This window comes from Homarus americanus, unplaced genomic scaffold (genome assembly GCF_018991925.1).
Source record: "Homarus americanus isolate GMGI-L3 unplaced genomic scaffold, GMGI_Hamer_2.0 scaffold50924, whole genome shotgun sequence".
NCBI classification, from domain to species: Eukaryota; Metazoa; Arthropoda; class Malacostraca; order Decapoda; family Nephropidae; genus Homarus; species Homarus americanus.
In genome coordinates, this window is record NW_024718094.1 from 3,848,370 (window position 1) to 3,861,914 (window position 13,545).

The following is a 13,545-nucleotide window of genomic DNA, read 5'->3' on the forward strand; positions in this document are numbered from 1 at the left end:
GAGTCTGCCAAAGGTTTGAGATGCACAACTGATTCGATGCTGAATCTCTTCCTCGATGTCCGCAGTGGTGGACAGGTGGGAGCCGAGATGCCGAAAGTGGGTAACATTAGAGAGGGTAGTACAGTAGACTCGCAACTTATGCGAGGGTTAAATTCCTAGGACCTCGTGTAAAACCAAAAACGCGTTAAGTCAGAAACACTCCTAAATATCCCCTAAATCGCCCTTAAATCACTATATGTATGTACATATACACTAGAAGTGGCTGGGAAGAGGGAGGGGAAGTGATGTGTTTGACAGCTGGCACCACGAGGTCTAGTGAAGTATTTATCTGTCCATTACAGTGAGTTTTGGTTTTTCTCTTATAAAATGTCACGGAACTGACCTGGGAGAATAAAACTTACATTGCTGGGATTCTTGTAAGATAATGATTAATTTGAATATAAACATGCTATAGTTTGCACAAGACAAAAATTGTAGTAATTATTTAGTACATTTGAGTACATGTACAGTACAGCTTTGCTCTTAGGATACTGTGTGCATGTAAATGAGTACAAATAAATGAAGAAAGGTTGGCTTGTGTTTGGGCATTATGAACGAGTATGAGAGGTTTAAGCGCACTAAATTGACACACAGGAGAGGCAGCTCTCCTATTGCACCCATCTTTGGTCATCCTCTCATGGGGATTATATATATATATATATATATATATATATATATATATATATATATATATATATATATATATATATATATATATTTATTATTTATTTATTTAATTTTTTGTGTAATTGGTTCCAGCTCACCGAAAATTTCCTAAATTCAACAAAAATGGTAGAAAAGTTCACTTACTTTGAGGTGTGTATGTAGAATGCTCCTGGATGATGATGATGATGATGATGATGGGAATTAGAATGGGGGTGGAGGAGAAGGAAGAAGAGAAGGCATTGGGGTGGAAGAGAAGTCACCCCATGGCACCATTTCACCCATAAAATTTTAGTTCTCTTGGTGTATTTCAAGATTATTTTCTTTAAATCAACACTGCTCTGCGTTATATATTGACAATATGTAAAATATATTTCAAAATGACCAATAATTTGCTTGGAAACACAGAAAAAAAGCGTTTAGTGAAGAGAGTCTCAAGCAAGATGTTACCTCCAGTGAAAACAGAGAGAGACTAACGCCTGTTTGCTGTGTTAAGAGGCTGGATGCCGCGCATTAAACTAGTCACTTTACCTTCAATTATGTTCAATAATTGTTAAAATGGCTAAAAAATTGAATATTAAACTTTTAAAATTATTGAATAGTATAAACTTCTTGATATTTACTAAATTAGTAAGGAATTTAAGCCCTAGAACCGATTAATGTATTTGGCGGACTAATACTAAAGCTGGTTGACCGGCCAGTGCAAGCGAAAACATGTTGAGGTCGGTTCATAAGAAATTCGTTAACCGAATTTTTGTTCGTTAACTGAATTTAAGAATCTTATGGGAGGCAGTTCGTTAACCGAGGTGCTCGTTAACCGAAGGACCACTGTATATATATATATTATATATATTATATATATATATATATATACAGTATTACCCGCTTAACGCGGTTTCACTTAACGCGATTTCGCATATACGCAGTGCCTCGCCAGAACCGAACTTTCACTTAACGCGGTTCATCTACCCGTATACGTGGTGAAGTATAATTTTTTTTTTTTTTAGCTCAAAATTCATACAAATTACCAGGCCAGAATATAATTTACATTGCTGGAATTCTTACAATATGATGATCATTTTGAATATATACATCATGGATTTTGCATTAGACATACAAATTTTAGATCTAATGTAATAATTTGGTTTACACAAAGCAAATATTTTATCTTTTGTGCAAAATATATGAAGTTTACATTCAAAATATTCCCTGACCTGCAAGGAATCCAGAAATGTCAATTATATTATCCTAACTTTAGTCTGAGGTATTATTTATTACTAAACGTTAAAATCTAGTGTTTTCACCCAAACATTTCTCAGAGAGGTAGGAGCTAGTGAGCTGGGAAATGGGGGGGGGGGGATTTGAGTCCATTATTTGAATGGACATTAACCTGGCGACTGTATTTGTCTTAAATATTAATTGTGTGTGCATACCATCATAAAATTAAGATGTTATTTTTACTACAACATAGGTATTGTGTCGGAAAAAGTGCAGTTTGGGGGTCGGGCCAGTCTCTATTGTGATGCTTGTCTGGGTCGTTGTCAAGGATGAGCTTAATTTTCTACCCCAACTCGATGATTTCCTTCACATTCTCATGGCTTGGTCCAGGTAATGCAAGGGTTTTCTCGGGTGGTGGGGGTCCAGCTGAAGCCATTGTGAGGGGAATAGCGGGCACAAGAGAGAACTGTATACGCGAACTGAGAACAATGAGACAGGCCCGGCTAGGTCAGCGACTTCTACCCTCTGGTGGCAGGGCACGCCATGTTACATTAGACCAATCACAGCTAGCGGCGGAGGGAATGCGTGGGTGGTAAGGATGCGTGGCCCAATCACAGTCCGATACGTCATATGACATCAGCGATAACGTAAGAGCGGCCTAATGCGCACCACTCACCGCGCCTCTTCCCGTGTATGGTCAAGAATGGACCGTGTGGGTAAAAAATGGCGCTGCGGTCTGGACCTCTCCAGCCGCTTGCTGCGTAAATGACCAAATTTACCGCGTAATTAAAGCATTTTCATTCTAGCAAGGCACCGTGTAAATGACCAAACGCATAAACAAAAACCGCGTAAACGACCAAATGCGTAAACAAAAATTGCGTAAATCCAGACTATACTGTATATAAAAAAAGGGGGGGGGGTGTTATGTACAAGAGTGATGCTCCACGAAAAAAATTTAGGTTTTTGGAATTTCGGATAAGGGGTTATCAACCTATAATAGAACTAACATACCATAAAAAAATTAAATATTAATGATAAGCATTATTGATTCATATTACTGTACTCACCAATCCATAGTTAGATGGTTGTAGATGATGGTTGGGGTGACCGCAGCCTCGAGAAGAAGTCTGCTATTTTCTGTTGTGTGCTTTTTGTATGTAAATCTTTAAAAAATTCTCTGTATGGCACACAAATATCATCAAGGGCCCTTTTGAACTTTGAACTTCTCTTCATTATTGGATCTATGTCGAAAACTCTTCTCAGCAAGTTCATGTGGTGCTTGCAGGAGAAATTCAGAGGTTGCCTTAATTGTTAATTTAGGTTTTTCGGGTCCCACTTCAGCATCACCATCATCACTTTTACTGTCATCTGCTATAAGAGCTTTAAGCTCCTCTTTTGTTGGTTCTTGAAAATGTGAGTCAAACAGTACATTCACCTCCACTTTCTGCATATCATCAAAACCCTCACCTCACCCATCAAATTTTAGGAAAATACTTTAAATATGAAAACACTTATTGGAGTCAATAATGGTCAACAGTAGACAAAGGTCAAGGTCAGAGATCAATAATGAAGGTTACTCCATGCTAGAAAGCATCCACTATTGACTGAATACCATGAAATCTTAACAGATAAAAGGTTAAATTTTTTCTATTAACCACTTAACACTCACCGTCACGGATTGACTGCATCAGTTAAAAGGTTATCTGATCTTTAATAAAGAAAATTATCTAGTTGGTCTTATTCTAAAATATAGACTTTTATTCTTTTGGTCAGCATGGGACAGAAGTTACCAGAAAGCTCACATTCCATCTTGTTGACTACACTTTTTTCCCGTTTTTATGATATTTTCTTAGGTAGTCAGATTAAGCAAAGAACTTTTATGGTTAACATCAGTTAAAGGTCATCAACAAAGCATCTACAATTGTGGGCCAATCACTAGGGAATTTTTGATATACACATCAGGCCCCTTTGAGCAGCACATTTTCATTTTAGTTAAAGGCTAAATATTAATATAGGTATCTATATCTCCCCTTCATAAATCTACACTGACTATGTGCAGCACACTACAGTTGGTACTGTATTATGATCAAAGTCCAACATTATTGGACAATGTGGAGGGAATGAGAGGTCATTTAAATCTCAAAATGAAGTCTTTTTGATTGCCTCGGGACTTAATACCCACATTGCCAACTTCCCACCCTGTTGGTTAGTGTTAGCAAGGGCATCCAGTAAATAAACTTTGCTTCAAGATGTTTGATGGCAACTAGGTCACCAAAGTTGTCCCCATCCCCTGGTCTCTGCTGCATTTTCTGGGTTGGCACCCTGGGTTTGTAGTGATTTGGGGGGGGAGTGCATCCTGTTCTGGTTTTGTTCAACAGTTGCCATGAGGTAATCACAGCTAACCCACGTAAGTGTAGAGAATGGCTGTAAAACATTCATGATGATGATCAATTAGTTTGCTTCAAATTAGTAAACCATGATTCTCAGGCTGTAATGTACAGTAGCAGGGATTTACTGTACACAGTCTACTGTTTTTATTTTCTAAATGTGCAAATCCCAGTAATATAGTGCCTGAAACGAGCATTTTTTACTCACACACACACACCTCTCTCTTCCTATTCTATTTATAGGATAATACTAATTATAATAAGGTATATGAAACAGTATTTTTATTCAAAATTGTCAAATATTTTTCTACAAATTGGTCACCGTCATGATATTCTCTGTCTTTTCAGCATCCATTCATTTCCAAAGACCTAGATGTGAAGCCCATCCGAGATCTCCTCTTGGAGTACAAGGCTGAAGTTGTAGATGAAGAGGTGGATGAAGATGGAGACGTGAGTATTGACAGTGTAATACTACAGGTTGTAGTAACTAAGTTTGTCCTACTTGTAATATTTTAATTGTTTTATGAATTTCTATGAAAACCTGTTGAGTAATACATTCTACTTGATGGTGGTCTAGATAAATTCAATGTGGGGAATGACAAGATTTGGGGATACTAATGTACTGCTGTAATAATTATATATATATATATATATATATATATATATATATATATATATATATATATATATATATATATATATATATATATATATATATATATATATATATATATATATATATATATATATATATATATATATATATATATATATATATATATATATATATATATATATATATATATATATATATATATATATATATATATCATGTAAATCCACAATGAAAACGTGGATAAGATAAATCTTATTAGTGGTTTAGCCATTACCTTAGTGAGGTATGAAAAGTAACAGTGTAATGTTTTGGGATTTATTAATATTCTATTTAGTGGTACACAGCTATTAAACAGTATTTTCTTACGTACTGTATATCATACATAGTGTTGTGTTGCTGTTTCCTTAGAAGTAACAGAACACCTTGCAAGTGTAATGCAGAAAGGTGTGTAAACATATGAAAATATATTTAACAAAATGTGGGTAGTATTTTCACCTAATTTTTTTATCCTTTTTAACTTTTTACAATATTTTGATAAATGATTTTTTTAACTAATAATTATTACTGTGCATGAATGTAGTAAGGAAATTCAGTTTAACAGCTGTGCTCCATTAAAGTAATTATCAACAAATCTTAAAATGCATTACACTGGTGAACTATGAAATATGTATGCTCACCATGGGAAGCTGTGCAAGTGGTCATCTTCTCAGTAGACATACTACATTAGTTTTTCTTTTAATTTAAATGGTCCATATACCGTAGTATTATAATCATAATTATAAACTTTTGCTTTAGTTTGATTTCTTGTTTGTGGTGTCTCATAAAAATGTTAATCAAGTAGATGACAAGGCCTATGAAGGTTAGATTGTGTTTTTCTCTTGGTTTCTCTCCTTTGAAATATGTTCAAGCGTTAGATTTTGTTTGGTATGTCTGATGATTACCCCAATTTTTTCTCTCCCTTTTCCCTTCATGTGTTTTTGAAGCTGAGACAGCTCAGTGGGTTGCTGTTTTGGTGGCTCTTTGTTGGCCCTTTTTGGGTTAATTACCAAAACTGGTTCATCTGTGTCCAAATCCTATATTATTTCTGTATCCTTTGAGTCAAGGAATGTGGGTATTGAGGTTGGATGTTCCTGTCCTCATTTTTATAAGACATGTACAGTATGTATATTTTAAAGACATGGCTTAGTGAAGTGTTGTCAGGCTCTGTAGAAAATTCTGATTTATGTTACTTTATTTTGCTTGATTGCACAAAATATACACGCGACCTTAGGGTAGATGTGTGTGCTTCGTTAGTCATCCTTCAGGAAAGACAAGAAAAAAAATTTAGGTCAGTTTCCAGTTCTTCATCGAAGGATTGTATCACCAAGGGAGTTAAATGTTTGTTCCTTCATAACTTATAATTAGTGAAACATTACATTATTTTAGTAGGATTACTTCCTTTGGGGGTGCACTTGAGCTAGCTTTGGTAATAAGAATTGTTCAGTACTGCTCTATGAGGATTAGTTCTGAAACCCTTTTTAGAATTGAGTCGGAAATAAGCAACTTGTCCCTCCCTCCTCCCTTTTGGGTGCTGAGATGTAATGGATTGGGGTGGTTGATCAGGTTTGAATGCTTTGTAACCCATCTCAACAAAAGGGTGTATCAGAACATTTTGTGGAATGCTCAAAGCAAAACTCTCTAGCTTTCTTCCTATTTTAAGTGTCTCCATACTTAGTGGATATATTTTGTGACCCAGGTATGATGGTGGAGGATGACTTAATTATGAAGTTTATTTAACTTTTAGATCCTTGTCACAGGTTGGTGCCTTGGGGCTTTTTAATTTTACAAAATTTCGTTCAATCTTTGGTTTTTGTACAGTATTTTATCTCCCGAAAATACCTATACTGTACTGGGAATTGTTGGTATACTACTTAGTTTTTAACTTTTTATTAATGATTTATCACAGGCAAATTATTAAGAAATAATTTCTTCTATAATTCAATTAAGCTAGAGGATTTATGACAAAGGATACATGATGATGATGTTGCACAAACTGGGATTGATGTCAGATTTTATTTTCATGTAATAATTGCACATTATCCTTGGGGTTGATTGTGATATTGTTATTATTATTTATTTTTGTGTGCATATATAGTATAGGTGCCACAAGATGATTATTTTGGTTTATGCTGAAAGTTGATGTTTTTTTTGTGTTTTTTATTATTATTTTTTTTGTGACTGTCAGTGTCAACACTTGAATGTTAATTGATTTTTGTGGTGATTATTGTAAACTCCTAAATGTCAAGGTAACTAAAAGGTATGTTTTTCACCATGCATTGTTCTGTTTCAGCATTATTACTTCTTGAAGACTTGTAACCTTAACAGGCCTCTGTTTTAAAGCAGCACTAAATATGTTATTAAAATAGTTACCAAGTTTATCGAACATGTTGTCATGTGTATTTCAGCTATTTCAGTGCTGCTTTGGAATTGGGGCTAAGTATATTGCCTGCTAATTATGACTTATATACACTAACTTCACGCAATCTTTTGTGCAACCTTTTGGTAAAGAAGTAAGGGATCTTACTAACCACTTTGTTATCACATAGTGCATTTGTAATCTTTGCTAACAATGGGTATTTTCTTGCTGATACTGTAACAGGTTAAAGTTGGAAAAGTAATTACTAGACTGATGTCTCATTAATGGGTGAAATGAGGCACAATTTCCACAACTTACTCATAAATTCATATATGGGAGGGAACTCTGTTTTGTTGCATTTGGGAAACTTATGAAAACACTGATCACAGTTCTGTACCATTGGCAATGATTTGAATTAGATTTTTGTTTTTTGTAATTTGAAAATTTTTAAAGTTTGTTGTGGAATTTGAAACACGTATATTTGTTTGAACCTTCTTTTCATATATTTGTGAGTATTTTGTAATGTATTAAATCTTTGGCTTGATAAATGCTGCAGCTTTTGCACTGACCACCCTTTGCCCCTAGCACACCCTTTCTTTGCTTACTTCCATGCCTTCAGAAAGGAAAAAGAAAAAAAAGGGAACAGTATAAAAGAGTTGGTAAGAAATACTGTTGTGTTTACACTTGTATGAGGTGTTTAGCAAGTGCTAGTCTTTAATGTTGTGTTGTCCCTTCACTTCTTGTCATGTTCTTATTTGTGTGATAGTAACATTTACACATACAGTACTTGGATTTACATATTCACATTGATAATTAGCTTGAAATCTCATTTGTATCAATTGTGTTTAAACATTACTAGAACTGATTTTCCTACAATGATATTTTTTACTCGTTTATCATTTGTTGGAGGGAATGGTGCAGCCTAATTTGAAATTCATTTTGAACATTAGTGTAGAATGATGGCCATCAGAGTGATACATCTGAAGATTGTTCATTGAGTTATGGAAGAATACAAAATTTGCATGAGAGGTGTGTACCACAGCACAACTCGTCTCTTATTTCAGTTCAAGATTGAATGACAGTAAGTGATTGATTGACAGTTAATTACAGTAAATGATTGATTGACAGTTAATGAAGAAAGAGTTGGTGTTTAGTCTTGATTCTGACCATCCTGCATTACAGCAAGAAAGGGCTTGTAAGGCTGAAAAAAAGAATACAGTGGTCCCTCAATTAACGAACACATTTGGTTCCACAGAGTCGGTTGTTAACCGAAAATTTTATAAGCTGAATCTATTATTGCAATGGGATATTGAGTAATTGGTTCCAACTCACAGAAAAAGTATACATACAAAGTACTGTATACCGGTAATAGAATTAACAAAACATTAAATATAAACTATATACAGTACTGTACTGTTCAGTATACTGTACAATAATAAATAAAAAAACAACAATAGAATACAGTGACCCCTCGTTTAACGAACGCCTCGGTTAACGAAATTTCGGTTAACGAACTGCCTTTCATAAGGATCTTCAATTCGATTAACGAACAAAAATTCGGTTAACGAATTTCTTACAAACCGACCTCAACATGTTTTCGCTTGCACTGACCGGGCAACCAGCTTTAGTATCAGTCCGCCAATACATTAATCGGTTCTAGGGCTTAAATTCTTTACTATTTTAGTAAATATCAAGAAGTTTATACTATTCAATAATTTTAAACGTTTAATATTCAATTTTTTAGTCATTTTAACAATTATTGAACATAATTGAAGGTAAAGTGACTAGTTTAATGCGCGGCATCCAGCCTCTTAACACAGCAAACAGGCGTTAGTCTCTCTCTGTTTTCACTGGAGGTAACATCTTGCTTGAGACTCTCTTCAACTAAACGCTTTTTTCTGTGTTTCCAAGCAAATTATTGGTCATTTTGAAATATATTTTACATATTGACAATATATAATGCAGTGCAGTGTTGATTTAAAGAAAATAATCTTGAAATACACCAAGAGAACTAAAATTTTATGGGTGAAATGGTGCCATGGGGTGACTTCTCTTCCACCCCAATGCCTTCTCTTCTTCCTTCTCCTCCACCCCCATTCTAATTCCCATCATCATCATCATCCAGGAGCCTTCTACATACACACCTCAAAGTAAGTGAACTTTTCTACCATTTTTGTTGAATTTAGGAAATTTTCGGTGAGCTTTAACCAATTACCCAAAAACCCATTGAAACAATGGTTTTGGTTAACGAACTTTTCGGTTAACGAACGACCTTCTGGAACGGATTGAGTTCGTTAACCGAGGGGTCACTGTATTATATTTTAACTTAATTTGAGGTGTGTATGTCGTATTCCTGGCAGCTTTGTTTACATGTCAAACAGCTGATTGTATAGGCAGTCGATGATGACATGCCATATTCTTTACTGAGTGCATTGGTTCTAATGCCTTCTTCGTGTTTCATAATAATTTCTGCACTGTATATTATCAATATGTTAACTAAATTTCAGAATGACCAATAATTTTAATGTAAAAATGCAAAAATATTCAAGAGACCAACTAACTCGATGTTCACTCCACTGTAAACAAAGTTAAACTGAGAAGCGTTGGTCGGTGATTCGATCAGCTGAAGGGCACACAAACACTGTACCCTGTACTGTATATATTATCAATATATTAACCAAATTTCAGAATGACCAATAATTTTAATATGAAAAATGCAAAAATATTCAAGAGCACAACTTTCTTGATATTTACTCCACTGGAAACGAATGTAAACATATAACCAATTATTGTATTGGCAGACTAGCCAATCAGCTGATGTGCACAACAAAGCGTGTTTCTTGTAAGGCTGTCGTTAATCAAAGTTTTGTTCGTTAATGGAACTGAAAATCCTTACGGGAGCTAATTCGTTAACCGAAATTTCGTTAATTGAACCGTTATTTAATCAAGGAACCACTGTATACGTATATACACTTATCCCCCCGTATGTGCGAACTCCATATTTGTGATTTCTCTTATGTAAAGTTATTAGTAACCCCCTCTTTAAGAATCGCGATCGAAATTCAGGCAACTGCGAGACTGTTTGAAATATTTTGACCAACCGTTGGCAGATATGCATTTCTGCACATCCTCCATAATTAGTCAGTTCTCACGTGTGTTCTGCATTGTCCTCCCCCACTCACTTCACCCAGTATATGGATGCAGTAAGGGATACAGCACCCCAATATTTTGACTATAATGTGCTATACAGGTACATTGTACAGGTTGTACCTCTCTAGTCCGGCATTCTGTGATCCGGAACGATTTTAGTTTGTCCAATAGGTAGATAGGCAGCTTTTTTTTTTTTTTACTTATCTGAATTATTATTATTATTACAGGAGTATTAAATTTTTGCCCCTCAGGCCCCAATGTGGGTCAGTGACCTATGCCCGGGTGGGCTAATCCCCGTAAAAAAACAACAACAAAGCCGCGGGGAAATTAAGGTTTGTTTACATCCGGGCTGCTCTCTCTCTCTCTCTGCTTGTCTATACAGAGTACAACATTTAACCCTTCAATATATATGAACAGTAAATAAGTGTTGCTTTCATATTCTTATGTAGAGTAATGACGATATGTTTTCTCATGTGCGCACTTACATACGCGCAGTCTCACTTTTTTTTACCATATGGTTAGCTACTTATATTGTTCCATTTATTAACATTAAATAACATTACAGGTACTTCAAACAACCATATTAATTTTTTTACATTAATTTTACTACAGCTACAATCAGGGTCTTATTTTCTTCAGTTTTATATGTAGAACCAATGTCACTGGTTTTGTAAGCTTTAGCATAAAGAATGCCGGCAGCCGTCTCGTCTTATCGTGTGTTTTAATTTTTCACGTATTATTAATAAACTGTATTGTTAATTTTGCACACACAAACATTAATTCAATAAAAAGAAATTCTGAAACATTAATTAAAATATATATGAACAGTAAATAAGTGTTGCTTTCATATTCTTATGTAAAGTAATGACAATATGTTTTCACATGTGCGCACTTACATACGCGATCTCTCTTTTTTCTTTACCATTATCGTTAGCTACTTCCATTGTTCCATTTATTAACATTAAATAACATTACTTAAAACAACCATATTCATTTTACTACAGCTACAACCAAGGTCTTATTTTCTTCAGTTTTATATGTAGAACCAGTCAGTCACTGGTTTTGTAATCAACGATAACAATGCTGTGTCATTTCCTCGTGTGTTTTAATATTCTACGTATTATGAATGAATTGTATTGCTCATTTTGCACACATAAACATTAATTCAATAAAAAAGACATTCAGTAATAAACAATAATGAATTTTTTGTACATAAGAGAAATGTACATAAGAGAAATGACGCTGTTTACACGATTATGCGCGTCATCTGCATGTTGGCGGGCCGTTCAAACCCGTCGAAATTCAAGTTTCCGCCGTCAAAATTTTTATTTATTTTTTTTGTTTGTGTGTTCCAATAAAATACGTTGAATTAAAAACTCGCGAAATTTGAGAAGCTACTATACAACATTTAACCCTTCAATATGTCTTCAAAGAGACCATGATGCAGAGAAAGTGGTGCTAGTGCTTCCAAGCATAAGCACAAGTCACTATCTATCCAGGAAAAGGGTGAATTTCCATGGTCCGGCACCGGTCAGTTCCCGAGGTTGCCGGACTAGAGAGGTACAACCTGTACCACAGAGCATCTAGGGCACTAGAATTATTATTCAGCACCCCCTGGTAAAATTTGGTTTCTGCAGTGCTGACCCAATGACACCCAACAACCTCCCCCATTCATGTCAGGTCACTGTATGCTGAATGTCTCCACTTTTACGATAAATACAATGTCATTGACTTTATTTAATTTACAGTATAATTCCTTTTTAACCAAATTCCAACTATCTGAATCGTCCAGGTATCTGGACGTTGTCCCCTTTTTTCCCCCATTTTGTAAAAATTATAATTTAGTCCAACAATCCGAACATAGTTGAAGTCATTCATTAGCGTGTCTACCACCAGTGGTGCTATAACCACTTTGTTAAAAAAAAATTTATGACAAACAATAAAATTGATATACAGTATAGCATATTGTTAAATATAATTCTGTACACTGGAGCACATATTTGTGTAAAAAGCAATAAAACCTTCTACACTGAAACCGTGCTCTGGATGACGCCATACATTTCAGCTGACCTCGAGATGTGTGTATGTGTTTATGCCATGACGTCTTATCGGGGGGAGGGACGCAGGTGGATGGCGAGTCGGTGACAGTTACAGTTCATTACCTCTGCCCATACGTTTACCTCCCACATATACACACACCCATGCTTTTCATTTTTCTTATTTCTAAGCCACAGTAGAATATTGTTATCTTTGCTGCTTTGCTCTTTATAAGAGAAAATGTTTTTAACTAGGGTAGACTCATATCCTGAGTGATATAATTGCAGACTACAGTATACTCTGACATGAAATATATGCAGATAAAACAATATTTTTTTAATTTATTAATCTGTATTACAAAAACACACACTATATACTGTAAACATCAACGCCATCTCTGAAACATTGATCATTTCTAACCCAAAATATTTGACAAAAATGATAATCTTGGTAGCCATAGTATCCTACTCTATTTTTTCCATGAGGTATTAAATTTAGTACTGTATTTGTGAATTCATGATTCACGTTACCCTCGTGAATACAGGGGGATAAGTGTGCATTATTGTTTTTCTTTTTGTGTGAAGATTCGATAGAGTTTAGCTTAAGATCAAGTTTAGATAATTCTCCTGTAACGTAATAAACTCTGTCTGTTCAGGTGGGATTGACAGTTGAGTGAAACCAAACCAATTACTGTACCTAGAAGGGAGCTGTTACATACATGTGCTATAACATTAATTTTTCCTTGATTTTTGTGTATCTAAGAGTTAGAGTGTAAGAAATTAAAGTTCAATAAATAAATACATATTCATAGCACAAGCTGCATACCCAAATAAAGGGTGATTATGAATGGAATATGGGAAAGGGGAAGCTAGGAGGGAGGATGGACTATGGGGAATTAATGATGTGGACAGGTCTATGATCTAAATTATAGAATGTTAATAACAAAAAGTATCATAGATTTAAGATAAATTTATTTTAAAAGGTTAAATTTGCCCTTCAATCACTTTTTTTTTCCCTTAGGGTGATGTTATGAGTTTAAA

General features: G+C 34.9%; 1 protein-coding gene across 10 annotated transcripts in view; it reads left to right on the forward strand.

Moving 5' to 3' along the window:
- Window positions 1-13,545, forward strand: part of LOC121859130 (serine/threonine-protein kinase 10-like) — an 86,172-nt gene that overhangs the window by 22,776 nt on the left and 49,851 nt on the right. For all 10 annotated transcript variants that reach the window (XM_042355839.1, XM_042355838.1, XM_042355841.1 and 7 more), the window contains exon 9: window positions 4,656-4,757. In XM_042355839.1, coding sequence (XP_042211773.1) covers window positions 4,656-4,757 — 102 coding nt within the window. The remainder of the gene's footprint in view (window positions 1-4,655; window positions 4,758-13,545) is intronic.